This window comes from Balaenoptera borealis, assembly GCF_965194805.1.
Source record: "Balaenoptera borealis genome assembly, chromosome: 4".
Taxonomy (NCBI): Eukaryota; Metazoa; Chordata; class Mammalia; order Artiodactyla; family Balaenopteridae; genus Balaenoptera; species Balaenoptera borealis.
Window position 1 is genome coordinate 130399763 of NC_138861.1, and position 24167 is coordinate 130423929.

At 37.2% G+C, this 24167-nt stretch overlaps 1 protein-coding gene across 2 annotated transcripts in view; it reads right to left on the minus strand.

Annotated features, from left to right (window-relative positions):
- TNIP3 (TNFAIP3 interacting protein 3) overlaps window positions 1-24167 on the minus strand; it is a 73857-nt gene that overhangs the window by 34467 nt on the left and 15223 nt on the right. Inside the window, exons 2-4 of one of the 2 annotated variants that reach the window (XM_082389691.1) lie at window positions 5069-5155; window positions 1790-1870; window positions 29-94 (exon numbers count right to left, since the gene is read on the minus strand). In XM_082389691.1, the coding sequence (XP_082245817.1) occupies window positions 29-94; window positions 1790-1870; window positions 5069-5155 (234 nt within the window). Of the gene's footprint in view, window positions 1-28; window positions 95-1789; window positions 1871-5068; window positions 20053-24167 lie in introns of those variants that run through there. The other variant, XM_082389690.1, reaches the window with a different exon arrangement.

Below are 24167 nucleotides of genomic sequence, written 5' to 3' on the forward strand. Positions count from 1 at the left end.
AGCAAATACCAAACAGAGCGGTGTTTACCTTTCTTTCGTATAACTCTTTCATGCTTCTAAATTGCTGATCCCATCGCTGGTTAACTTCCAGGAGCTGAAATTATTAAAGTTTGGTAAATCAACACAGGATTTTGCCCATTTGGAAATTTAGCCAAAATGAAATCACTTTCCGAGGCTACTAAGGTTTTGGAAGCCATGGGTGAAGACAGTATTCCTTCCACCAAGTTCTGGTAGATCTGGGATAAGTTAATTGAACACATTCGCCTTTCATAATTGGTTCACATATGAAAAACTATTAAGCCTTAGGTATATCTTGACTAGTCAGTTGAACAGTTTATTAGCAACTTCTAACTTTGCTTAGTTATTTGAATTTTCATCTTCTTGTTTAATCTAACCAGAATCTGATAAAAAATTGTAAGTATTAATGGTTTTATGTAAGATTTATTAATATTTGAAGGGCCTTTTTTCAAACCTTTCCATATTTTTTGTGCTTACATTGATTTGTATAATGAAATATTTCTTCTAGCTTTTTAAAGGCAGAATTTATATTAAAAAATTCCAAGTTCAATTAACTGATAATCATTTGCTTGCAATACTGTGTTTTTTTAAAAAATCAGTACATGATTTGTATTATATACTCAGCTAATGGATAATATCACCTTTTTGGAAGCATAGGTTTTTCAGGGAATAATAGTCTTGTCATAAGAAAATATTTAGAAACAATTTAGGCTGCAAACAATTTGAAAGTTTTAAAACTGTGTGCCAAATAGATGAAAGAAAAAACACTGAGACCTGTTTTCAGTTTTCTTGTAAGGGAAGTCTACAACTTTCCACATTAAGAGAAATTCCAACCCCTATAAATATGGGACAGACATGGAGAAGACTGTCACAATGACTAAAATGTAGCAAGACTTTCTCTTAATTACAAAACAAAACACTAATCCAGAGTGGCAGTTGCTAGGTAACTCTTATGCTGGAAATAGATATGACTATTTAGTATAAGACTATATAATATTATTATGTAAAGATCCCTGATCTGTTGTTATTTTAGGGACTAACATTTCTATGCTATGGTAACATTATTCTGCTATAGTTCAGTAATTTTCCAGAAGGGCACACTATTTTATGCAGTATCAAAGAAGGGTAGAGGAAACCATAGGAGAAGACATGAAGGCTGTAGCATAGAAAATGATTTCGAAAAGGAATTACAAAATTGACAACAGAGTGCCAAAACTGTTAACTTTTTACCTTTTTCTCTGTCAAGGAGAATAAAGAGGTTCTAATATTCATTAAACTCAGAAAAACAGAACTCAAAATAATATCCATCACATTCCCGATGACATTTTAAAACAAATTTCTTTTATGATAATGCTCCTTAACCCCTGTTGGTCAGATGCCCAACTCATGAAGTCATAGCACCTAATCAATGATGCAATAAAGCCTCTGACAGTTTGAGTTTCAAGGAGTGTCAAGTGCCAAGCATAAAGGGCACAGATGATAAGCTCACCTAGCCCATGTGGAGGAAATGTCTAAGTTTAAAAAAAAATTAAGATTATAATTATTGGATTTATGGCTTTGTCATTTTTATTCATTTGCACAAGCACTGAGAGACCGAGTAAGAGATATGTAGGTGAATAAGAAAGAAGTATTTGCTCTCAAAATAATGCAGTCCAGTATCCTTAAGATAAATACTGTGACCCAATAACAAAAATAAAAGGCACTAGGTGCCTATTTTATTCTCAGCATTAATCCACGGCACATGTTGCTTCAACTAATATTTCAAAATTACCTCTTTTCTCTGTTTTTCCAGGCACCTTATCTTTTGTTCAAGGGAATTTGTTAAGTTCTTTCTTCTCGATGATTGAGTCCACTTAAAAAAAAAAAAAAAAAAGAAAAAGAGTGAAACAGAACAGTCTATAAACAGGAGAAATGCTTCTCTTCACAAACTCTCGTGTTGTAATTCATAAAAATATTTTAGCAATAATAATGCTCACACCATAGTCCTTCATAGAGACCTGTTGATGACAAAGCTTTATATTTTAGACTCTTTTATATGAATTAAGTACCAAAATAATTCTCTAATAAATTACAAATGTATCTATATAATGGACAAGCAAGAAATTAGGATTTTATGAATTTGGATTTCAATCCTTTTCCAAAAAAATGAAAATTCAGAGTATAATGTATATAGAAATCAAGTAAGTTTCATGGATATATGTTAGGTATTTACCTGGTAAACATTTCTAAAAACTCATTTTTGTAGACATACCCATGATCTGAAGAGTGGCCCTGGCAAAAGTCAGAGAAGTGATAGAACCACCAAGAAAAAAAGACCAACACACTACAGTTAAATGGCAACAAATTGATTCTGAAACAATAATACAATAAATTAACTACCTCAATGACCATCATTATGATTATGTTATAGAGGTGGGCATAGATTATCTGGTATTTTGTAATTTTAACCAGCCCTTTGTATAAAGCTACTAGGTGACAAATTTAGATTAATAATAAATCATTGGTATGGTGAAAAACTAACCACCTTTCTTTTCAGTTTTTTAAAAAAAAAATATTATTCATTTAAAGAAAGCACAAAAGCTCTGGAAACTCCCTGACATCTGTCTAAATCGACCATCAACAAAGTTTTCTTAAGTACTGTTTTCTCTGTTTTAACTCAGTAGTCTTAAAACCATCGCATGGCTGAGTCATATAAGTAATACAATGAATGGGGTAATGAGGGTCGTCCCTAAATCTGCTATTCAGTTTCAGGCTCAATAGCTATTGTGGACCACGAAATTGCTTAAGGGTATTCATGAGCAATTAAGAAATATTTTCAAAACATGTTGGCCTTTGCCACAAGCGTTACAGGAAATGCTGTTTTGCAATCATCATAGGATTTCAAGGACTTTTTTCATTAGAAATGATTTATAAAACTATTTTCTATCTTTTCTCTACCTACCTTTGTCTCACAATGTTTTAGGATTTGACGGTATTTTATACCTCTATAGATGCTGTTCTTAGTTTTCTTAGCTACTTCCTATTCAGATCCATGTGTAAGTAAGACTGCATTTAAAAAGCCATTCTTCTGTAGGTCAACACAATGAGAATGATTATACCTGCTTCTGACCTCAAGGTGGTTTAGCCCAGTGTCAGAAGTGACATCAATTTCCAGGTGACAAATATGTTGGGTCCTGCAATTGAGATTTCCCTTTTTTAGGAAGACTTCCAAGGAACTCGACTTATTCTGGATCAGCACAGACTAAATATCAGGCATCTTTGATTTGGAGAATGCTGTGAGCCAACCCTACTTAGTGTGTCCTGGGCTCTGTGAAGCAGCGATTTGGTGAGACTGGATTCTAGACCAGTGGTTCTCACCACTAGAGCACATCAGAATCACCCTGGGAGCTTGCTAAACGTAGGGCACCCTGAACACCGATCAGAATTTCTGAAAGGGAGCCATAGCACCTCTATCTTCTTTTTAACAGACTACTTTTTAAAGCAGTTCTAGGTTCACAGAAAAATTGAGTGGAGAGTATAGAGATTTCCCACATACCTATTGCCCCAACAAATGGGTAGCCTTCCCCGTTATTGGCATCCCCCATCAGAGCAGTATATTTGTTAATAGATGAGCCTACATTGACACATCATTATCACCCAAATCCACAGTTTACATTAGGGTTCCCTCTTGCTGTTGTACATTCTATGGATTTAGACGAATGAGTAATGACATGTATCTATCATTTGTAGTATCATGGAGAATAGTTTCACTGTCTTAAAAATCCTCTGTGCTCCACCTATTCATCCCACCTCTATTTTTAATAAATACCACTGATTATCATGAGTTACACTAAAGTTCAAGCTTCTTCCATTCCATACCATGCTTCGCAATATGAATTTTAGGTCCTCAAAAAGTCTTTTTTCTATTTGTGATATAGACCAAAAAAAAAAATCTGTGACCAACAAATATTTGTATGACCCTACTTTCTGGGAATCTAGATTAAGAGTAATCAGATAGTATGCATTTTTTTCCATATATAATTTTCTCTGGAAAAACATTATGAAATATTTTGACCCTTGATTTTCTTATAAATGAGTTATTTTTAAATAACTTTATAAAAATCATTTATAAAATGATTTAGTAAAGATATTAAATCTGCAAGACAGAGAAAGCACAGCAATAGGTATGGCTTATAAGTCATAAATGTATCACAAGGGATTTCTCTGAGGGTTAATCAACATTTTACCACCATTCATATGTCTTAGGTGTGCATTAAAATGAAAGAAAATCAGTTAAGTACAAAGTTTTGGGGAAACTTTTCACTTGTTTTTGCTGTGCTTCCCAGTTGCTAATAAAGGCATAGAAAGATTTTTAGTCACTGGTCCTTCTAAGGGCTCATTTAAAGAACATTTATCCCCTATAAAATGTAATCTGTGTTCAAAGTATTTGGACCTTGATTTCTCATTTACCCTAATACCCAGACCAACTTCTAAAAGATCCAAGTTCTGAGACTGCTAAATTAAATACCTAAATGTACCAAAAAGTCTCAATTTCCTATTATATATTAGTTATCTCTAAAAAAATCTTTAAGAAAGCACTTTCATTCATTCATTCAATTAGTAAGTATCTGTTGCAGTAACCAGTAACAGAACAATGACTGTGGTATTAATTACGTATATAGAAGTATTTCACCATAGATACTCTATTGCTATAATAGCTTTTATTTCTAACCACACAAATATAATATTCTTTTTACATTTTACATTAAACCAAATTCCTTGAAATCAAGAGCAAAATATGAAACACATAGAATTGAAAAGCTGACAGGACAAGATTTTATTTCTCACTTTGTAAAAGAAGAAATGTAGCTCAGAGGTGTCAAAGGAAATGTAACCAGTCACCTAGATATTTTTCCTTTGTTGAATAACATTCTTGAAATATATAGAGCAGATCTTAGCTAAAGAAAGCAAACTAGCCATTTCTACTCTTATTAATCATTGCATAATTCGCCATTAGCAATGCTGTCGATGATATATATGGTCAATTCATCCCCTAGAAGTGCGTTCTTACCTCTGCATGCTCCGTAGAACTTTCTGTACCACTCATTCTAGTTGTGGACTGTAGGAAATGTGTCACGGAAGCTGGCTTTCCTGGAGTCTTGGAGAGCAGAAAGAAAAAAGCAAAGAAAATATCTCTTAATGGTGTCTTTTAAAGTGAGAGCAAATATATATATAATTTTTAAAATACCACACAAATAGTTAACTGATGATAGAAAATAATAGCAACAGTTTTTCACTGAAAATGTACAGAAGTGACTCTGTATGTGAATTATACAGAATAAGGTTAAAAGCACAGCAAGTGTGATTATAACTTTTCTTCTCTTCCAGATAGGGATTTCCCAGCATGTCTCAAGCTGCAGGCTGTGACTAACACACAAGGCAGATAAGCCTTGCTATGGTATGTAAATTGCCATTCTTCCCTTACTGGCAGTTTCTCCCACTGGAGGAAGAAGTTACCACAGAAGGCCTAGGCAAGCCAAGTCTTTCCTCAGTAGACTAGCTGCCGTAACTTCACTGTATTTCCAGATCAATTAGGTAACTGTTGACTTTTTGACAGCCCAGTTCCTTGCTTCCCTAAGGGAAGGATTTTCTGGCAACGCCTTATACATGTCAGCTTAGCTGTGCAGAATTTAATGAGTCATACATAATTCTCATGGAACTGAAAAGAAAATAATTCATTACAAAGTTATTGGGTATTGTTCGTAAAAACTAATCTTCTGTATTGGCAGGAAGTTTAAACTTGGTTCTCAAGTGTAAAGTCTCAAGACTGTCTTTTCCATAGGTTGTCCACATTTTCTCCATGATCCCATGGAAGTAAAATCTTTGCACTAACATTTAGCTTTAATGAGTTGGCTTGTCGTTTTACAGGGCACTGAGATAATGGAGCACATTATAAGTAAGGCAGATAAAAGCACGGAAAGCAGATGTTTGGAGCTACACAGATGGGCCGTGATAGAGCAGAAGACCTCATTCTTGACTTGGAGGAGAGGGAACAGAAGACAAGGCAACAATATAGAAAGGAAAGAATGTGTTGCTGAAAGGAGAAAAGGAAGAATTTAGTCAATCACTTAATTTACGTTTTTCTTTAGACCTCCCTATTTGATATCCACATATACGTAGGATAAATCCTTAAACTCCTGAAATTCAGATTCTTTAAAAGGGAATGAATGGGTGGCTAAGATTTGGCCCTCCTTTTTCTCCTTTAGATCTTCTACCCATCTCCAATTCTTGGGCTCCAGACGAACTGAATTCCCTCTGCTTCCTGAACTGGTCACGCCCCCTGATATCTGTGGCTCTCTCCACCTGGAGTGTGTGTGTGTGTGTGTGTGTGTGTGTGTGTGTGTGTGTGTATTTACTTTCTGCTGGTTTCTTGGTCTGTTTGGGGGGTACACTTGAGTGAAATAGAATGATATTTCCTTAAGGCAATATCCAAAAATACAAGTGGGAATGAAATTGTTCAGAGTTCTAAAGGTAAAACTTATGACTCACATATGATTCGATTTTAGGGAATATAAGCAGGGATTTCCTGGAGACTGACACTTCATTAACAGTAAAATCTACTCATCAGAAAAGAATAAAAAAGACAATAACATAAAAATATATTTTTTCCCTCTCAATCCCTGCCCCAAACACACACACACACACACACACACACAAAACATAATTATATATGGTTCAAGGTTCCCTTCAGCCTTATTTGTGTATTTGGTAATAATAACCCTGTGGATGTGTTAACACTGACCTAAAGAAATGGTTAGAAAGAACATTTTCTTGCCAGGCACTGTCGTCTTTGGGTCCCCTCTGTGTGGGTATCCTGTTGCACATTCATCGTTGTAACCCATCATGATGTGAGTGATTCTACTGAATGGAAATCCTGTATCTTTGCATTTTTCATTATAAATTTTTCCCTCTTTTTCTGCTATGGCAGTTTAACAACAAACAGATTTTCTATTAGCTCCAGAGAGCCAACTGGTGATTTATGAATAAACAATAACTCTTCTGGAGTGTCCCAAGTTCGGTTTGAGAAAAAAGGAATTTGCATTAGTACAGTCCTAGGAATAAACTGGATATTTTCTGTTACATATGCTCTCTTCACCTCACCTCCATCCCTTTCACATATGCTATATACTTTAAGAGTCTGGCTTTTAGTCAAGCTTTGTTTCATGAGAAGTCTCACTAGCTGCAATAACTTTCAGAGAAATGGACATGTCACTCCATGTTTCCAAAGTGATTTTGAAGAGTCCTCATTTCTCAAGTGAATAAAATAATCTCTAGAGGAAAATAACTAACAGAGGGAAATATGGTGAAGTAAAGGACCAAGGAACTACCGGTCAGTGGTCTGTAACTATCATTCCGGTTGATGATAATTCTCTCAAAATTAGTTCAAGAGAGATCATCACATTTCTATACATGCTTGGAGGGATTCTTTGGCAGGTAAAATAAACATGGCTTTTTCTTTAATATCCATTTAGAATGGGGGTTAAAAAACCTCCTTTGCTTCCTGAATCTATTTGCATAGATTTTTAAGTGAATGTGCTATCTAGGTAGGAGACAGAGTACGTACGTAGTGGTGACTAAACATCTGACTCTAGAGTCCAGTCATCTGGATTCATATCTCAGCTCTACCTTCACTGCTTGTAAATCTGGGGATGATGCTTAAGGCCCCTAAGTCTCATCTTCCACATTTGTAAACTAGGGATAGTAGAGGTGTCTTCTTCCTGGGGTTGCTGTCTATGATAATACATAGAAGAGCTTAGATGTTAATAATGATATGACCTTAAAGATAGGGACCATCAATCATTTACACATCACTTACTATGCACATGGCACTAAGTGGGTTCCAAAGGAAAATAAACAAAAGTAACAAAAGTTCCTACTTCTAATGAAATTTACATATCTATAAATAAATAAATAAATATATATATATATATATATATATATATATAGAGAGAGAGAGAGAGAGAGAGACATGACCGTAAGAATTCACAGCTTTAATCATTATTGCAAGAGTTGGAATTTCTGCTGGGCCTTGAAGGCTGGATAGGATTTTCATAGATGGTGAGAACTGAGATATATTATTGTAAGGGGAGCAACTTAAATGAAACAGAGATAGACAAGCCTAAATATGAAGGATTATAGCAAGCTCAGTGTAACTAGAGGGGGGCTCATGTGGTCTATCTAAAGTCGATTTGGATCAAATTGTGAAAGGCTTTTAATTTCAGACTAAGAAATTTTAAGTTTATTGCATAGGCCATGGGGCACTGCTAAAGACCCTTGAGGAAAGGAATTATATGATCAAAGTGGCTTTTTAGTAAAAATAAACCTGGATATGCACATTATGTACTAAATGGGTTAGACAACTGCAATACCACTTAATAGACATTATCAAAAGTAATATTCAAAATACTTAACATCTCATGGTAATCAAAATATTTAATAATCAGTTCACCTGGGGCACTCAGAATGAACCACACCTCTGAAATCCAGGCACCTATATTAATTGCCTACTCACCATACCTGTTTGGTTGCTTAATAGGTACCTCCTTATCCACTTACATAAAAGCTATTTCTTGATCTTCCCTCACAAAACTTGTCTTCCCCATGACAATGACAAATTCCATGCTCTGGACTAAGAACTGTGGAGTCATCCTTGACTCCTCTTTTTCCTCACAGCCTGTACCCAATCTATCTGAACATTTTTTAGGCTCTCTATAAACATACACAGAAAGGAGAGTAGCATGTTGCCACAAGAGCCTAGAGACTTCCCAGTTTAAGGAGAGAGTGAAATAAACATACAATTTTATAAATTTTCAAAATGGAAACTTTAATGATTACTTCCTGATTTTATTCACATGAAAATTCTTGAGAACATCCAGTAGTTACTGACATCTGTCTCTGTGTCAAATCCTAGTTCCATCCTTTACTAAATATGTGACCTTGGGCAAGATGCTTAGCATCTCCGCATTGATCAAGCCACCATCATCTCCTACCTGGATTATTGCAATATTATTGCAATGTTCCTTGCTTCCCCTCTTGCTCCTTTCCCATCTATTCTCAGCCCAGTAGCCACTGTGGGTCTTTAAAATATGTCATTTCATGTCACTCCTCTGCTCAAAACCTTTCAATGGCTTCCCATCTCAGAGAGAAAGCAAAACTCTTTATAGTGGCCCACAGGGTACTAGACACTCTAGCCTGTGCTCCTCTGACCTCTTTCTCAGTGTCCTCCTGTTTGTTCACTCTGCTCTATGTCCTGGCCACACTGCTGGTCCATGAACCTCTCGTGTACACTCCCTGTTCTGTCCGCCCAGAACTATCTTTCTCCTAGATAACCTCATGGCTCATCCCACCCTCCACCCCAAATGGGTAATTGCTTCAATGTCATCTCTTTATTAAGATCTTACCTACCCCTCCCCCATTTAAAATTACTCTCCATCCCAGTGCTTTCCTGCTTTTTTTTTTTTCCTGCTTTCCCAGTGCTTTTCCACAGCACTGTATATCATACCCTATATATTTTTCTTCTTTGTTCTTTGCCTCCCACCATTAGAACTTAAACTCCATGACAGCAGTTGTTGTCTGTTGTGTTCATTCTATATTTCTCGAACCTAAAATAGTGCCAATCATGTTAGTGCTTATGCAAGTACACGTAGTGCTCAAACACACGTAAAGCCTCCTCCTCACCCCAAACTAAATCTGTAATGTTGCTGAGTTATGTATCTTCTCAAGAGGTTGTAGAAGATCTCAAGATCAGAAAAGTCAACTTCTTGGCCTCCAAACTAGTAAATTACCTCTCTTTCATACCCCAAACCTGGGTTTGGACTAGAAGAGTCCCATGAGAGGCATGTCCCAAATTCCACAGCCTCAAGGGGGATACGGGCTTGTGTCCCTCCAGGTGGGCGCTTTGAAGCACTTCTTCCATGCAGTACATACATGTCTGTTTCCACTGCACACTTTTAGTTTTTAGTGCATTGCAGATACATCACAGGGCAAATTGGACTTTGCTGACTATTCTCTAGTCTTTAGGAAACTGCAGAATTTATGAAACTTCCACGTCTAAAGATTTCTCAGCGTTGCCCAAAGCAATAAACCATCTGACACAGCCTGACCAGCAGCCCCTTTGAAGTCTCCCCTGGTTTTCCAGAGCAGTTAGTTACCTCCTCCTTTGTGATCCAGGGCACTTTGTGAAGCATCAATTCCTGCACTTATTGTAAAACTGTCATTAATTTTATGTACCTTTCTCTCCCAAGGCTGTAAGTTTCTGGAAGGTAGGGTCGATATTTATGATTTCAGCCTTGGGAACTGACATAGTACCTTCAGAGTACAGAGTAGTGACATACACATTTAAAAAAAATAAACCTGTTTATGTATAAATTTTCAGTAGGAAATCATAGTACACTTCTACATCTCAGAACACAGCCCAGAGGAGAATGACCACAGGGATAAACAACGTTATATGTTTTGTCTCCAAATCAGAAAGGATCAAGTAGGGGTTTCCATTTTTAAAAAGCTGTTCTGTTTAAATGTATTTTCTTTTTATTCATTTTATAGGTAAATATTTCACCCTTTTTTATTTTGGTTACGTGATCAATATTATTTTGTCTCCATACAAAACCTCCTTAAATTTTTTTCTCCTAATCCTAGTTAATATTTAATAAATAAATAATATAAATGATTATACATGTTACGAGGGAATTTTTAAAAGGTATAAATGTGGTCTTCAATAATATCTGCTGCATTTATACAGTGCTTTATTATATCTTATGAGATAAGTTAATCTCTTGAAGTATTAACTGGTGATTCCCCCAAACACATATGGTTCTTTGTTTCATGTAACTAATCCTTTCTTTGTTCAGTAAGAGATATTTTTCGTCTCAGGGCTGAGTAAGTTTGTCATTGAATGCAAAGGGAAAAACAGTCCCTGTTCAGCCTTTGAACTTCAAAATAGACTCTTCAAACTCTAGAGACAATCCTGAAAACCAAAGCTTTGAATTGCAAGAGCTAGTATTTCTGAAAGTAATATATTTAAAAAAATTTTTTAAAGATTAATTCCTTTTGTGAAATTTATTTTGAAATGCTTCAAAAAGTAACATGGATTGATGGATGAAACGTGCGGTGGGTAGATGGATAGATATATGATAAACAAGTAGAGTGAAGTTTTAATAGTAAAATCTATGGGTGTACACCATAAAATCCTTTCAACTTGGCTATATATTTGAAATTTTCATAACAAAATGTTTGAGAAAAATCAGAATCAAGCCATAAAATCTTATACCATAAACAACTGACAGAAGAGAGGGTAGATGAAGAGATGGTATAACCTATTCCTTACCTCTTCCACACTCCCTACCCCATCCCACCCAGAGAAGAGTAAAAAAAGGTATATGGCCCTGAGGAAAAATGAGAAAAGAATCAGGGGAAAAGAGCCCTGAATGTTGTGAGTCCTCTTGGGGAAACTGAGTACAACTCTTCTAGGGGCTCATCCATCATCTATCGAACAGCCTAGATTGAACATCAAAGAGCAGAGAGAGCTTTGGCCTTACCCCCTGAGGTAAACCTGGGGAAGGGGCAAGTCTTGAGAACTTCTGCATAGCACACATCTGGGACTTCGCAGCAAGTCTAGGTAGGGAGGTCCTGAGACAGACACCTCAAACACAGAGTGGTGTGGAAGCAGAGTCAGAAATTTCCTGCATTCCTGAGAAGGATGTAACAGTGGTTAACTAGGGTTTTGTGGATTTAAGAATGCTTTGCTGTCAAATTGGGGAAAATGCAGTATTTATCACATGGATCCGAGGACAGGAGATGAGAAGAGGAACCTGGGAGCTTCAGTGATTGCCAGTGAAGCAATAAGCCAATGAAAAGAGCCCAAGGAGCAGATTATACCAGTGCTAATGGCAGTGTAAGATGATGGATTATTGCAACCTGGTACCTTCACCCTGAAGTTGCCAGAAAAACATAGGACCTCCAGATAAATTTGAGTGTTAGATGCACAATAACTTTTTTTGTAACAGTATGTCCGATGCAGTATTTTGTTGTTTATCTGAAATTCAAACTTAAGTGGGCATCCTGTATTTTTATTTGTCACATCTGGCAACTCTACTCCACCTGCATTTTTCCACAAAATCTGCATCACAGACTGTAGGTGCTGCTGTGGGGAGAAGAAGACAGAGGAGAGAACCCCTGCATAAGGCTGCACTGAAAATATAAATTGCCTGAGAAAACGCTGAAGTGGCTGAGATTTCCTGAAGTCAACTGGATTAAATTATCTTCTAAAAGACAGGATAGGGGTCCTAGATTGAAACTAAATTCAGCTTAAAAAATGGAGAAAATTACAATTTTGCACATGTGAGTTCTGTGGTTTGAAAAATTTTATCTGCTTCAATTTGAACTTCCTAACAGTCCCATGCAGCTGTCTGAAGAGGCATCTTTGATGTTAAGAAGGATTAAATTGAGGTTCAGAGTTGAGAAGTGACTTGCCCATGGTCATTACGTGATGAGTGGGTGGCTGAACCCATACCAGAACTCAGTCCCCCTGGCTTGTTCCCCACAAAGAACCTTTCACCTATGCGAGGAGACATGAATAACATAGCTAAAGATTATTGGACAAAACATAATTTACTTTGTTTGATACAGGAGCCTGAGTCATTAAGAAATATAATTCAGAAAAGTTTCAAGGGAGTTGAGCTTTCTTGAGGGCTACATATGAACTGGCTTGACCTTCAAGATCATATCCAAACAAAATCTTACCAGTTCCCGTCACTACTTGCCTAGAGATTAATTTCTACTGCCAGTGACTGGTGGTCAGAAAAGAGAAATTTAGCCTTTGAAAATTGTAATCCTGCATTTGAATTTTTTAATGTTCTCTTCTCTGCCAGGACTTTAATCCATGATCACTCGGTATCTTTGCAAATCACTTTATTTTTCTCTTGTACTTAGCTTACATGTGTTGACTTCACCTTCATTCATGTACTCATTCTTATAATAAATATTTATTGATTATGGACTGTGTATTGGACATGTGATAAGTACTAGATGAGCAAAACAGACATGTCTTTCATGTATTTTCTGGTTTTTAAATATAAAATCTGAAGATTAGAGGGGTCATTCCACTGATGATGAAATCCTTTCTGCATCATTTCATAATCACCAAGCGATTAGCCTGGAGACCTCAGGTGAAAGAGACTACTTTCTTCCTGAGACAATACATCTCAACATATCATAGCTTTAGATACTATTTTTAAATAGCAAAAATTATAGTTACATATAGTAATTAAGAAAGGGCATGTACATATAAAGATGACGTGGGAATAATGGGAGCCTATGGTGATGACTTGTGGAAACACAAGTGATCAAATAGTGTATATTGGGACTGTTTTGTCTGAAAATGAGCCTGACTCAAAGAAAATCTCTCAATATGATAGCTTGAAAATATTGCAAATATTTACTAGCTGATCTTACTGATTTAAGGAACATTTACTTTAAAAAAGTAAATGTTCCTTACTGAAGAAAAAAAAAAAGGAATAAATTATCTCACTTTTTGCTACCTATCCCAGAATCCCATAGGAAAAGATATTTATATACTTTGTGGGTCCAGCCTCACTCCCCTCACAAGTACAAAAGAAGGTAAAAAGAGTCTTAAGGTGGATTTCATCTAGATGGTAGACATTAGAATACTATGAGCCTTCTTCAGTGAGAGCTGAAAGTGCCCATTTCGCTAGTATTTTCCCCATGCCCATTAAAGAAATTGTTTCTAACCAAACTAGAAATGGGAAGGCTTGCTTGAGAAAGAAGGCTTCTTGAGGCATTAGATTCCAAAACCCATCTTAGGTTTAGAAGTCCCTACGAGAGATCCACATTCTGTCACAAAGCTAAACAGATCAAGAATATAAAGAATACATATTTGCTAAACAACTCTTACGAACGTGTTTATTCGTGGTATCTCCCAAGCCAAGAATTTAGCTTCCTTAATAGTGTCACAAATTTACAAATCTCTGAACCCAGAGGCTGATGTTACTCTTCCTTCTGCATAATAAGAAAGACATATCTAAAGTTTTTTCAAATGTAATTGCTGAAGTCATCTAAGTCTAGGAGAGGGCAACGATTCCAAAAGTAAGGATAATACTTTTAGTTCCAAAAGTCTGTTTGCTAGAAGCCCTGACACTCCGAATTCATTTTCTTCTCTTTGCAGCCTCCTGGATGCCTTATGTTTGTTTATTCCGTTAAAATTATAAAATGTATTATAATTTCCACCCAGATGTCACCCTTCACTTCAAGACTTGGTGGCTTCCTCCACTAACACCCACCTCGTGTTGGCATGCTGCTCTCCTGGCCACCGAAGCAGCCTGCATTGGGCCTTCCAGGATCATTATGTTCAGAGGCAGATGGACTCCTCTTGCACCTACTGCCGGCATCTTCGAAAGGACAACCTGCATCTTCCAGTGTTCTCTAACTCCCTCTCTTGTGGAACTTGGGGCAAATCCTCCCAGCGATGGAAGAGAAAACCTTTGAGTAAGAAAGTGTCCTACTCAAAAGCGTCTCTTACTTATTAACCGAGAGAAGCTTGAGTTTATCGCCTCACTTCTATCCAATAGACAGCCATCTGTCCAACAATGGACGCCTCTCAAGTGTTAGGGAGAGTTTCTGTCTCCCTTCTTTTATAAGAGATTTAATTGTGTCTTAGAGTTCGATTTTAGCTTACAGACTTGTGTGTCTGTTTTCCTGTGGTGCCTGGTGTTATACCTTATTACAAAATAGAGTTCAAGGTGGACAGACACAGCAAGATCTCCTTATCTGGACATATACCTGATATTCATGGATAGTGGAAGCTTTTAAAATCTTTGTAATGAATGGAGGAATAATATGTCGTAGATAAGGCACGGTGATATCTTGGGAAACACAACCTGGCCTCTTTATCCACTAATCTGTTTGGTTTTGAGATTTGATTATACTTTTAGAACTATAAGACTAAAAACTACTAGCTGAACTTAGAGATAAGAGAAAGATACATAGCTCATTTAAATGACTTCACCCAGGTTGCCAACTGTGAGCTTCAAACACCACAAAGTGCAGCAGCTGAGTTGAGACAGGTCTTCTTGTTGCCTAAGAACTTGCTGTTTTTCCAGCCAGCTATTCAAACATTTCCCAGGGAACAGTAAACAGGTCCTCACACAACAATGCAACGGTTTTTCCTAACAAAAAAAGGATCGAAATACTCCATGATTACCACAACTGAAAATTAAATAATGGAATTCAGAGAGGAAGCCAGTAATTGTATGAGAAAAACTAAGAGGACTTTGAGGCCCAAGCTAATCCCACTAGTGTAATAATAATAATAATAATAGTGCTGTGTTTCAGCCCTTTACAGTTACTTACAAAATGCTTTCACATTTTCACTCTATTTATTTATTTATTTATTTATTTATTTATTTATTTATTTATTTATTTAACATCTTTATTGGAGTATAATTGCTTTACAATGTTGTGTTAGTTTCTGCTGTATAACAAAGTGAATCAGCTATATGTATACATATATCCCCTCCCTCTTGCGTCTCCCTCCCACCCTCCCTATCCCACTCCTCTAGGTGGTCACAAAGCACCACCGAGCTGATCTCCCTGTGCTATGCAGCTGCTTCCCACTAGCTATCTATTTTACATTTGGTAGTGTATATATGTCAATGCTATTCTCTCACTTCATCCCAGCTTACTCTTCCCCCTCCCTGTGTCCCCAAGTCCATTCTCTATGTCTGTGTCCTTATTGCTGTCCTGCCCCTAGGTTCATCAGAACCATTTTTTGTTTGTTTGTTTTTTGTTTTTTAGATTCCCTATATATGTGTTAGCATATGGCATTTGGCTTTCTCTTTCTGACTTACTTCACTCTGTATGACAGACTCTAGGTCCATCCACCTCACTACAAATAACTCAGTTTCGTTTCTTTTTATGGCTGAGTAATATTCCATTGAATATATGTGCCACATCTTCTTTATCCATTCATCTGTCAGTGGACACTTAGGTTGCTTCCATGTCCTGGCTATTGTAAATCATGTTGCAATGAACACTGTGGTACATGTATCTTTTTGAATTATGGTTTTCTCAGGGTATATGCCCAGTAGTGGGATTGCTGGGTCGTATGGTTGTTCTATTTTTAGATTTTTAAGGAACCTCCATACTGTTCTCCATAGTGGCTGTATCAATTTACATTCCCACCAACAGTGCAAGAGGGTTCCCTTTTCTTCACATCCTCTCCAGCATTTATTGTTTGTAGATTTTTTGATGATGGCCATTCTGACCGGAGTGAGGTGATACCTCATTGTAGTTTTGATTTGCATTTCTCAAATGATTAGTGATGTTGAGCATCCTTTCTTGTGTTTGTTGGCAATCTGTGTCTTCTTTGGAGAAATGTCTATTTAGGTCTTCTGCCCATTTTTGGATTGGGTTGTTTGTTTTTAATTTTGGGCTGCATGAGCTGCTTGTAAATTTTGGAGATTAATTCTTTGTCAGTTGCTTCATTTGCAAATATTTTCTCCCATTCTGAGGGTTGTCTTTTCATCTTGTTTATGGTTTCCTTTGCTGTGCAAAAGCTTTTAAGTTTCATTAGGTCCCATTTGTTTATTTTTGTTTTTATTTCCATTTCTCTAGGAGGTGGGTCAAAAAGGATCTTGCTGTGATTTATGTCAAAGAGTGTTCTTCCTGTGTTTTCCTCTAGGAGTCTTACAGTGTCTGGCCTTACATTTAGGTCTTTAATCCATTTTGAGTTTATTTTTGTGTATGGTGTTAGGTTGTGTTCTAATTTCATTTGTTTCCATGCTGCTGTCCAGTTTTCCCAGCACCACTTATTGAAGAGGCTGTCTCTTCTCCGTTGTATATTCTTGCCTCCTTTATCAAAGATAAGGTGACCATATGTGCGTGGGTTTATCTCTAGGCTTTTTATCCTGTTCCATTGATCTGTATTTCTGTTTTGGTGCCAGTACCATGCTGCCTTGATTACTGTAGCTTTGTAGTATAGTCTGAAGCCAGGGAGCCTTATTCCTCCAGCTCCGTTTTTCTTTCTCAAGATTGCTTTGGCTATTCGGGGTCTTTTGTGTTTCTATACAAATTGTGAAATTTTTTGTTCTAGTTCTGTGAAAAAGGCCATTGGTTTTTGATAGGGATTGCATTGAATCTGTAGATTGCTTTAGGTAGTATAGTCATTTTCACAATGTTGATTCTTCCAATCCAAGAACATGGTATATGTCTCCATCCGTTTGTATCGTCTTTAATTTCTTTCATCAGTGTCTTATAGTTTTCTGTATAGAGGTCTTTTGTCTCCTTAGGTAGATTTATTCCTAGGTATTTTATTCTTTTTGTTGCAGTGGTAAATGAGAGTGTTTCCTTAATTTCTCTTTCAGATTTTTTATCATTAGTGTATAGGAATGCAAGAGATTTCTGTGCATTAATTTTGTATCCTGCTACTTTACCAAATTCATTGATTAGCTCTAGGAGTTTTCTGGTAGCATCTTTAGGAGTCTGTATGTATAGTATCATGTCATCTGCAAACAGTGACAGCTTTACTTCTCCTTTTCCAATTTGGATTCCTTTTATTTCTTTTTCTTCTCTGTGGCTAAAACTTCCAAAACTATGTTGAATAATAGTGGCGAGAGTGGGTAACCTTGTCTTGTTCCTGATCTTAGAGGAAATGGTTTCAATTTTTCACCATTGAGAACGATGTTGGCTGTAGGGTTGTCATATATGGCCTTTGTTATGTTAAATTCCCTCTACGCCTACTTTCTGGAAGTGTTTTGTCATAAATTGGTGTTGAATTTTGTCGAAAGCTTTTTCTGCAACTATTGAGATGATCGTATGGTTTTTCTCCTTCAATTTGTTAATATGGTGTATCACATTGATATCACATTTACATATATTGAAGAATCCTTGCATTCCTGGGATAGACCCCACTTGATCATGGTGTATGGTCCTTTTAATGTGCTGTTGGATTCTGTTTGCTAGTACTTTGTTGAGGATTTTTGCATCTATGTTTATCAGTGATATCGGCCTGTAGTTTTCTTTTTTTGTGACATCTTTGTCTGGTATGGTATCAGGGTGATGGTGGCCTTGCAGAATGAGTTTGGGAGTGTTCCTCCCTCTGCTATATTTTGGAAGAGTTTGAGAAGGATAGGTGTCAGCTCTTCCCTAAATGTTTGATAGAATTAGTCTGTGAAGCCATCTGGTCCTGGGCTTTTGTTTGTTGGAAGATTTTTAATCACAGTTTCAATTTCAGTGATTGTGATTGGTCTGTTTATATTTCCTATTTCTTCCTGGTTCAGTCTTGGAAGGTTGTGCTTTTCTAAGAATTTGTCCATTTCTTCCAGTTTGTCCATTTTATTGGCATATAGTTGCTTGTAGTAATCTCTCATGATCCTTTGTATTTCTGCAGTGTCAGTTGTTACTTCTCCTTTTTCATTTCTAATTCTATTGATTTGAGTCTTCTCCTTTTTTTTCTTGATGAGTCTGGCTAATGGTTTATCAATTTTGTTTATCTTCTCAAAGAACCAGCTTTCAGTATTACTGATCTTTGCTATTGTTTCCTTCATTTCTTTTTCATTTATTTCTGATCTGATCTTTATGATTTCTCTCCTTCTGCTAACTTTGGGGGTTTTTGGTTCTTCTTTCTCTAATTGCTTTAGGTGTAAGGTTAGGTTGTTTATTTGAGATGTTTCTTATTTCTTGAAGTAGGATTGTATTGCTATAAACTTCCCTCTTAGGACTGCTTTTGCTGCATCACATAGGTTTTGGGTCATCATGTTTTCATTGTCATTTGTTTCTAGGTATTTTTTGGTTTCCTCTTTTATTTCTTCAGTGATCTCTTGGTTATTAAGTAGTGTATTGTTTAGCCTCCATGTATTTGTATTTTTTACAGATTTTATCCTGTAGTTGATATCTAGTCTCATAGCATTGTGGTTGGAAAAGATACTTGATACGATGTCAATTTTCTTAACTTTACCAAGGTTTGATTTGTGACCCAAGATATGATCTACCCTGGAGAATGTTCCATGACCACTTGAGAAGAAAGTGTATTCTGTTGTTTTTGGATGGAATGTCTTATAAATATCAATTAGGTACATTTTGTTTAGTGTGTCATTTAAACCTTGTGTTTCCTTATTTATTTTCATTTTGGATGATCTGTCCATTGGTGAAAATGGGGTGCTAAAGTCCCCTACTATGATTGTGTTACTGTCGATTTCCCCTTTTGTGGCTGTTAGGATTTGCCTTATGTATTGAGGTGCTCCTATGTTGGGTGCATAAATAATTACAATTGTTATATCTTCTTCTTGGATGGATCCCTTGATCATTATGTAGTGTCCTTCTTTGTCTCCTGTAATAGTCTTTATTTTAAAGTCTATTTTGTCTGATATGAGAATTGCTACTCCAGCTTTCTTTTGATTTCCATTTGCATGGAATATCTTTTTCCATCCCCTCACTTTCAGTCTGTATGTGTCCCTAGGTCTGAAGTGGGTCTCTTGTAGACAGTATATATGACTCTTGTTTTTGTGTCCTTTCAGCCCGTCTATATATTTTGGTTGGAGCATTTAGTCCATTTACATTTAAGGTAATTATCAATAGGTATGCTCCTATTACCATGTTCTTAATTGTTTTGGGTTTGTTTTTGTAGGTCTTTTCCTTCTCTTGTGTTTCCTGCCTAGAGAAGTTCTTTTAGCATTTGTTGTAAAGCTGGTTTGGTGGTGCTGAATTCTCTTAACTTTTGCTTGTCTCTAAAGGTTTTAATTTCTCTGTCTAATCTGAATGAGATCCTTGCTGGGTAGAGTAATTTTGGTTGTAGGTTTTTCCCTTTCCTCACTTTAAATATGTCCTGCCACTCCCTTCTGGCTTGCAGAGTTTCTGCTGAAAGATCAGCTGTTAACCTTATGGGATTTCCCTTGCATGCTAATTGTTGCTTTTCCCTTGTTGCTTTTAATATTTTTTCTTTGTATTTAATTTTTGATAGTTTGATTAATATGTGTCTTGGTGTGTTTCTCCTTGGATTTATCCTGTAGGGGACTCTCTGCACTTCCAGGACTTGACTATTTCCTTTCCCATATTAAGGAAGTTTTCAACTATAATCTCTTCAAATATTTTCTCAGACCCTTTCTTTTTGTCTTCTTCTTCTGGGACCCCTATAATTCGAATGTTTGTGCGTTTAATGTTGTCCCAGAGGTCTCTGAGACTGTTCTCAAATCTTTTCATTCTTTTTTCTTTATTCTGTTCTGTGGTAGTTATTTACATTATTTTATCTTCCAGGTCACTTATCCGTTCTTCTGCCTCAGTTATTCTGCTATTGATTCCTTCTAGAGAATTTTTAATTTCATTTATTGTGTTGTTCATCATTGTTTGTTTGCTCTTTACTTCTTCTACGTCCTTGTTAAATGTTTCTTGTATTTTCTCCATTCTATTTTTTGGGCCATCTTTACTATCATTACTCTGAATTCTTTTTCAGGTAGACTGCCTATTTCCTCTTCATTTGTTTGGTCTCGTGGGTTTTTACTTTGCTCCTTCATCTGCTGTGTATTGTTCTGTCTTCTTATTTTGCTTAATTTACTGTGTTTGGGGTCTCTTTTTCGTAGGCTGCAGGTTCATAGTTTCTGTTGTTTTTGGTATCTGCCTGCAGTGGGTAAGTTTGGCTCAGTGGTTTGTGTAGGCTTCCTGGTGGAGGGGACTGCTGCCTGTGTTCTGATGGAAGAGGCTGGATCTTGCCTTTCTGGTAGGCAGGGCTGCATCCGGTTTTGTGTTTTGGGGTGTCTGTGAACTTAGTGTGATTTTAGGCAGCCTCTCTGCTAATGGATGGGGTTGTGTTCTTGTCTTGCTGGTTGTTTGGCATGGGGTGTCCAGCACTGGAGCTTGCTGGCCATTGGGGGGAGCTGGGTCTTACCGTTGAGATGGAGATCTCTGGGAGAGCTCTCGCTGATTGATACTACGTGGGGCCGGGAGGTCTCTGGTCGTCCAATGTCCTGAAGTCCCCTCTTCCACCTCAGAGGCTCAGGCCTGACTCCAGGCTGGAGCACCAAGACCCTGTCAGCCACATGGCAGAAGATGAGAGATCATGTGGAGGAGAACTGAGGAGTCTCAGCCAACATCCAGTACCCACTGCCACACATCTGAGTGAAGACAACTTGGACCCTCCAGCCACAGTGGAGCCTTCAAGATAACTGCAGATTAAATGATCCCAGGATAAGGACCTCCCAGATTTACAACCATACGACTCAGCAATTCCACTCCTAAGTATTTACCTCGAGGAGGAGGCGTGTGTGGAGCTGCCTTCCACAGAACGGTAAGAGACCCGGGTCAAGAGGCATGAAATCAGGAGAAAATCCGAGTTGAGGCTGCGGCGTTGGTGCAGCAGGGGAGCAGCGGGGCCCGCGGCTGCTGAGCGAGCGCGCGGCTTCACTCTCCTTCACTCACTTTAGTATATTCTTGTGACAACCCATTTTAGAGATGAGAAAACAAGATTTCAATAATCAAAATTTTATTTTGATAAAGAAATAGCTTAACTTTCTAAAAAGGGAAATAAGGAAACGGAAACTAGATCTTTTGTTTTTTTCAACAAATGTGGTTACAAAAAACGTGTGTCAACTTACTGTACTTTCCAAGAAGTTTCATATTACTCTCTGAACATTTCGAAACATTTTCCCAAAGCTTTTTGCCTTGAGAAGAATGTCCAGATCTAGAATTTTTCTCCAGTTACTGGGAAATCTTCCCTTAGCTGGTACCAAAGTTCTTAAAAGCCAATTTCTAGTGCTGTCTCAGTTAAAATCAGAAAAGCAAAATAGAATCTAAACACAAGACAATGCCCTTAAGCAAATTCAGTTATGGTATATCTTCTTAAAATTTGGACACTTTTCCTTCCCATTCCCAAGTGGCACCCTTGTTTCCAAGCATTACTGGAATGTATTTGTTTGTCCAAGAAATACATCTCAAGTCTCCTATCACTTTCTTTTGTATTTGAAGACATACAATTAAAGGGTCATAAATTAATGTTCATATGTTAATTTTCTCATAGTATTAAGACCATGTCTTGGTTTAGTGTAACTTCCATTTAACACCCATTTTGGAATTGAATATTATTCTCACTTAGAAAATTATTTGTCCTTTGCCTATGAGACTTTAAATGCCTTCTATTCACCAGCTTTCTACTTCAGCTCTCCCAGAATATTAAAACCTGCTTTCATACTGATGGAGTTCCTCATGTTCATCAATAATGTTTTTCTGTTTCCTCAAAGCAATGAGTCAGTCTGCTCATTTTCTCTTACAGTAATTCTCCCTATTTACTTATTCTTGGCAAAGATAGAGCAAAAAGGGAAAATGACATATGTCTCAGGACGTTTCATTAAATCATATTCTTTTATTCAGCCACACTCTTCCCATCTCATAATGTCATAAAGAAATTCATTTCCTCTTCCTGGAAAGGGAGTCTACCTTACCGTTCTTATGCTTACTTCCTCCAGTGGAAAAATGAGAGACGCCCTCCACTGTTCTTCTGTCATTGGCTCACCCTTGTCTTACCCCAAAAGATTTTTCCTATACGTTTTTTAGTTCCATCAGTATCTCAGTGAGAATGCAACAGTTTTTGTTTGTTTTGAACGTAGGATTTACTTCTGCAGAGTGCTATTGTAAACAGTAATTCAGCAGAGCTTCCAGCTGGAAACTAAGCTGTGTTTACTTAAGGAATCAAATATTTTAAGATACTTCAGATGACAATTGAGGAGGAGATGCCAGAAGTCCATGAGATAAAGAGAATTAAATCTTCCAGGGATTTTTCCTGGGAGACCTTACCCTCAAAGAGAGAGTAAAGGCACAGTAGCTTGATCCAATGGTGATGCTTTAAGCCAGAAAGGAGGGTTTGCTCTGACAATAGCATCATTCCTGATACCAGCTTGAACTTGGGCCCAGTCACTGAATGGTTCTTATGTGAGGGAGGGGAAATTAAGAGCAGGATATATAGGGCAACCCAGACAAATCTGGGTTTAGGTCCAGAAACCAATTTCTACTAGCTGTAGGACCATGAGAAAATGATTTAGCTTCACCGAACCTCAGTTTCCCCATCTGCAGAAGGATGAAAGTCAAAAAGACTGTTACACATATTTCTGGCAAACACTGGATGTGTAAAGTAGCACTGGGGGCCTGTGTAGCTAAAGTTGGAAAAGAAAAGGTCTTTCCATTGAAATGGAGAGAGCAATAGCATTTAACTGCATTTGGGCTCTGGAGAATATATCCAAATATTAGGCTTACTTGTCACAGTGAGTGGTACCACAACAATGCCACCGAGAGTGGTACAGCTGACATCTAGAAGCAGCAGTGATAGGTGGGCATCTGACAATCACTGGCAGTCAAAAGCTTTAGGATGAGAAACTGGGCTTATAAGTGTATATTCAATATTCCCCTGTAGACTTTGAGAATTATTTGTGAAGGGATTCTAGAGATAAGTTGATTTTGTATATCTAGTTTTCTCATAGTGCATGAAAACAAACATGTTGCATAACACTGGTACCCTCTAGAAAAACCTATATTGTGATACTTTACACATTCATGTGACACTTTATACCCCATCCTCAGGAAGTCCATGACTGGTGGGGAAGACATGTCTATACATAAATGATTACAAAACCAAGGTGATAAAGCCTATGAGTGAGGTATAAAGAAGGTATTTATTTAGGACAGAGCAAAAGGGGGCTGGAGAAATCTGTGGGACTAAAGAGTCATGAAATGTTCAAACCTTGGCATAAAAGATAGTTCATCCAGTGGGCAAGGAGACAAGGGTTTCCATGAAGAATAAACAGCATGTGAAAAGGCATAGTACATGAAACTTCATGGTCTGTTAGAGGACTGTGGGGTGTTGGGACATGGGTGCATTTGGGGAAGTGGGAAATGGAGAGTGGAAAAAAAGAAAACAAGCAGTTTTAACAAGAAAGATACTGAATTCACCTTTGAAAATGCTGAGTGAAGCTGATATGAGTATAGAAAAGAACTTGACCTTTAGTAGGTGTATGTGTCGGAAGTCATCAGCCTATATTTTGTAGTTTAGTGAGCCAATGATTACGGACAGATCCCTGGGTGACACTAGTATAACACAGGCAGGTGATGTAAGAGAA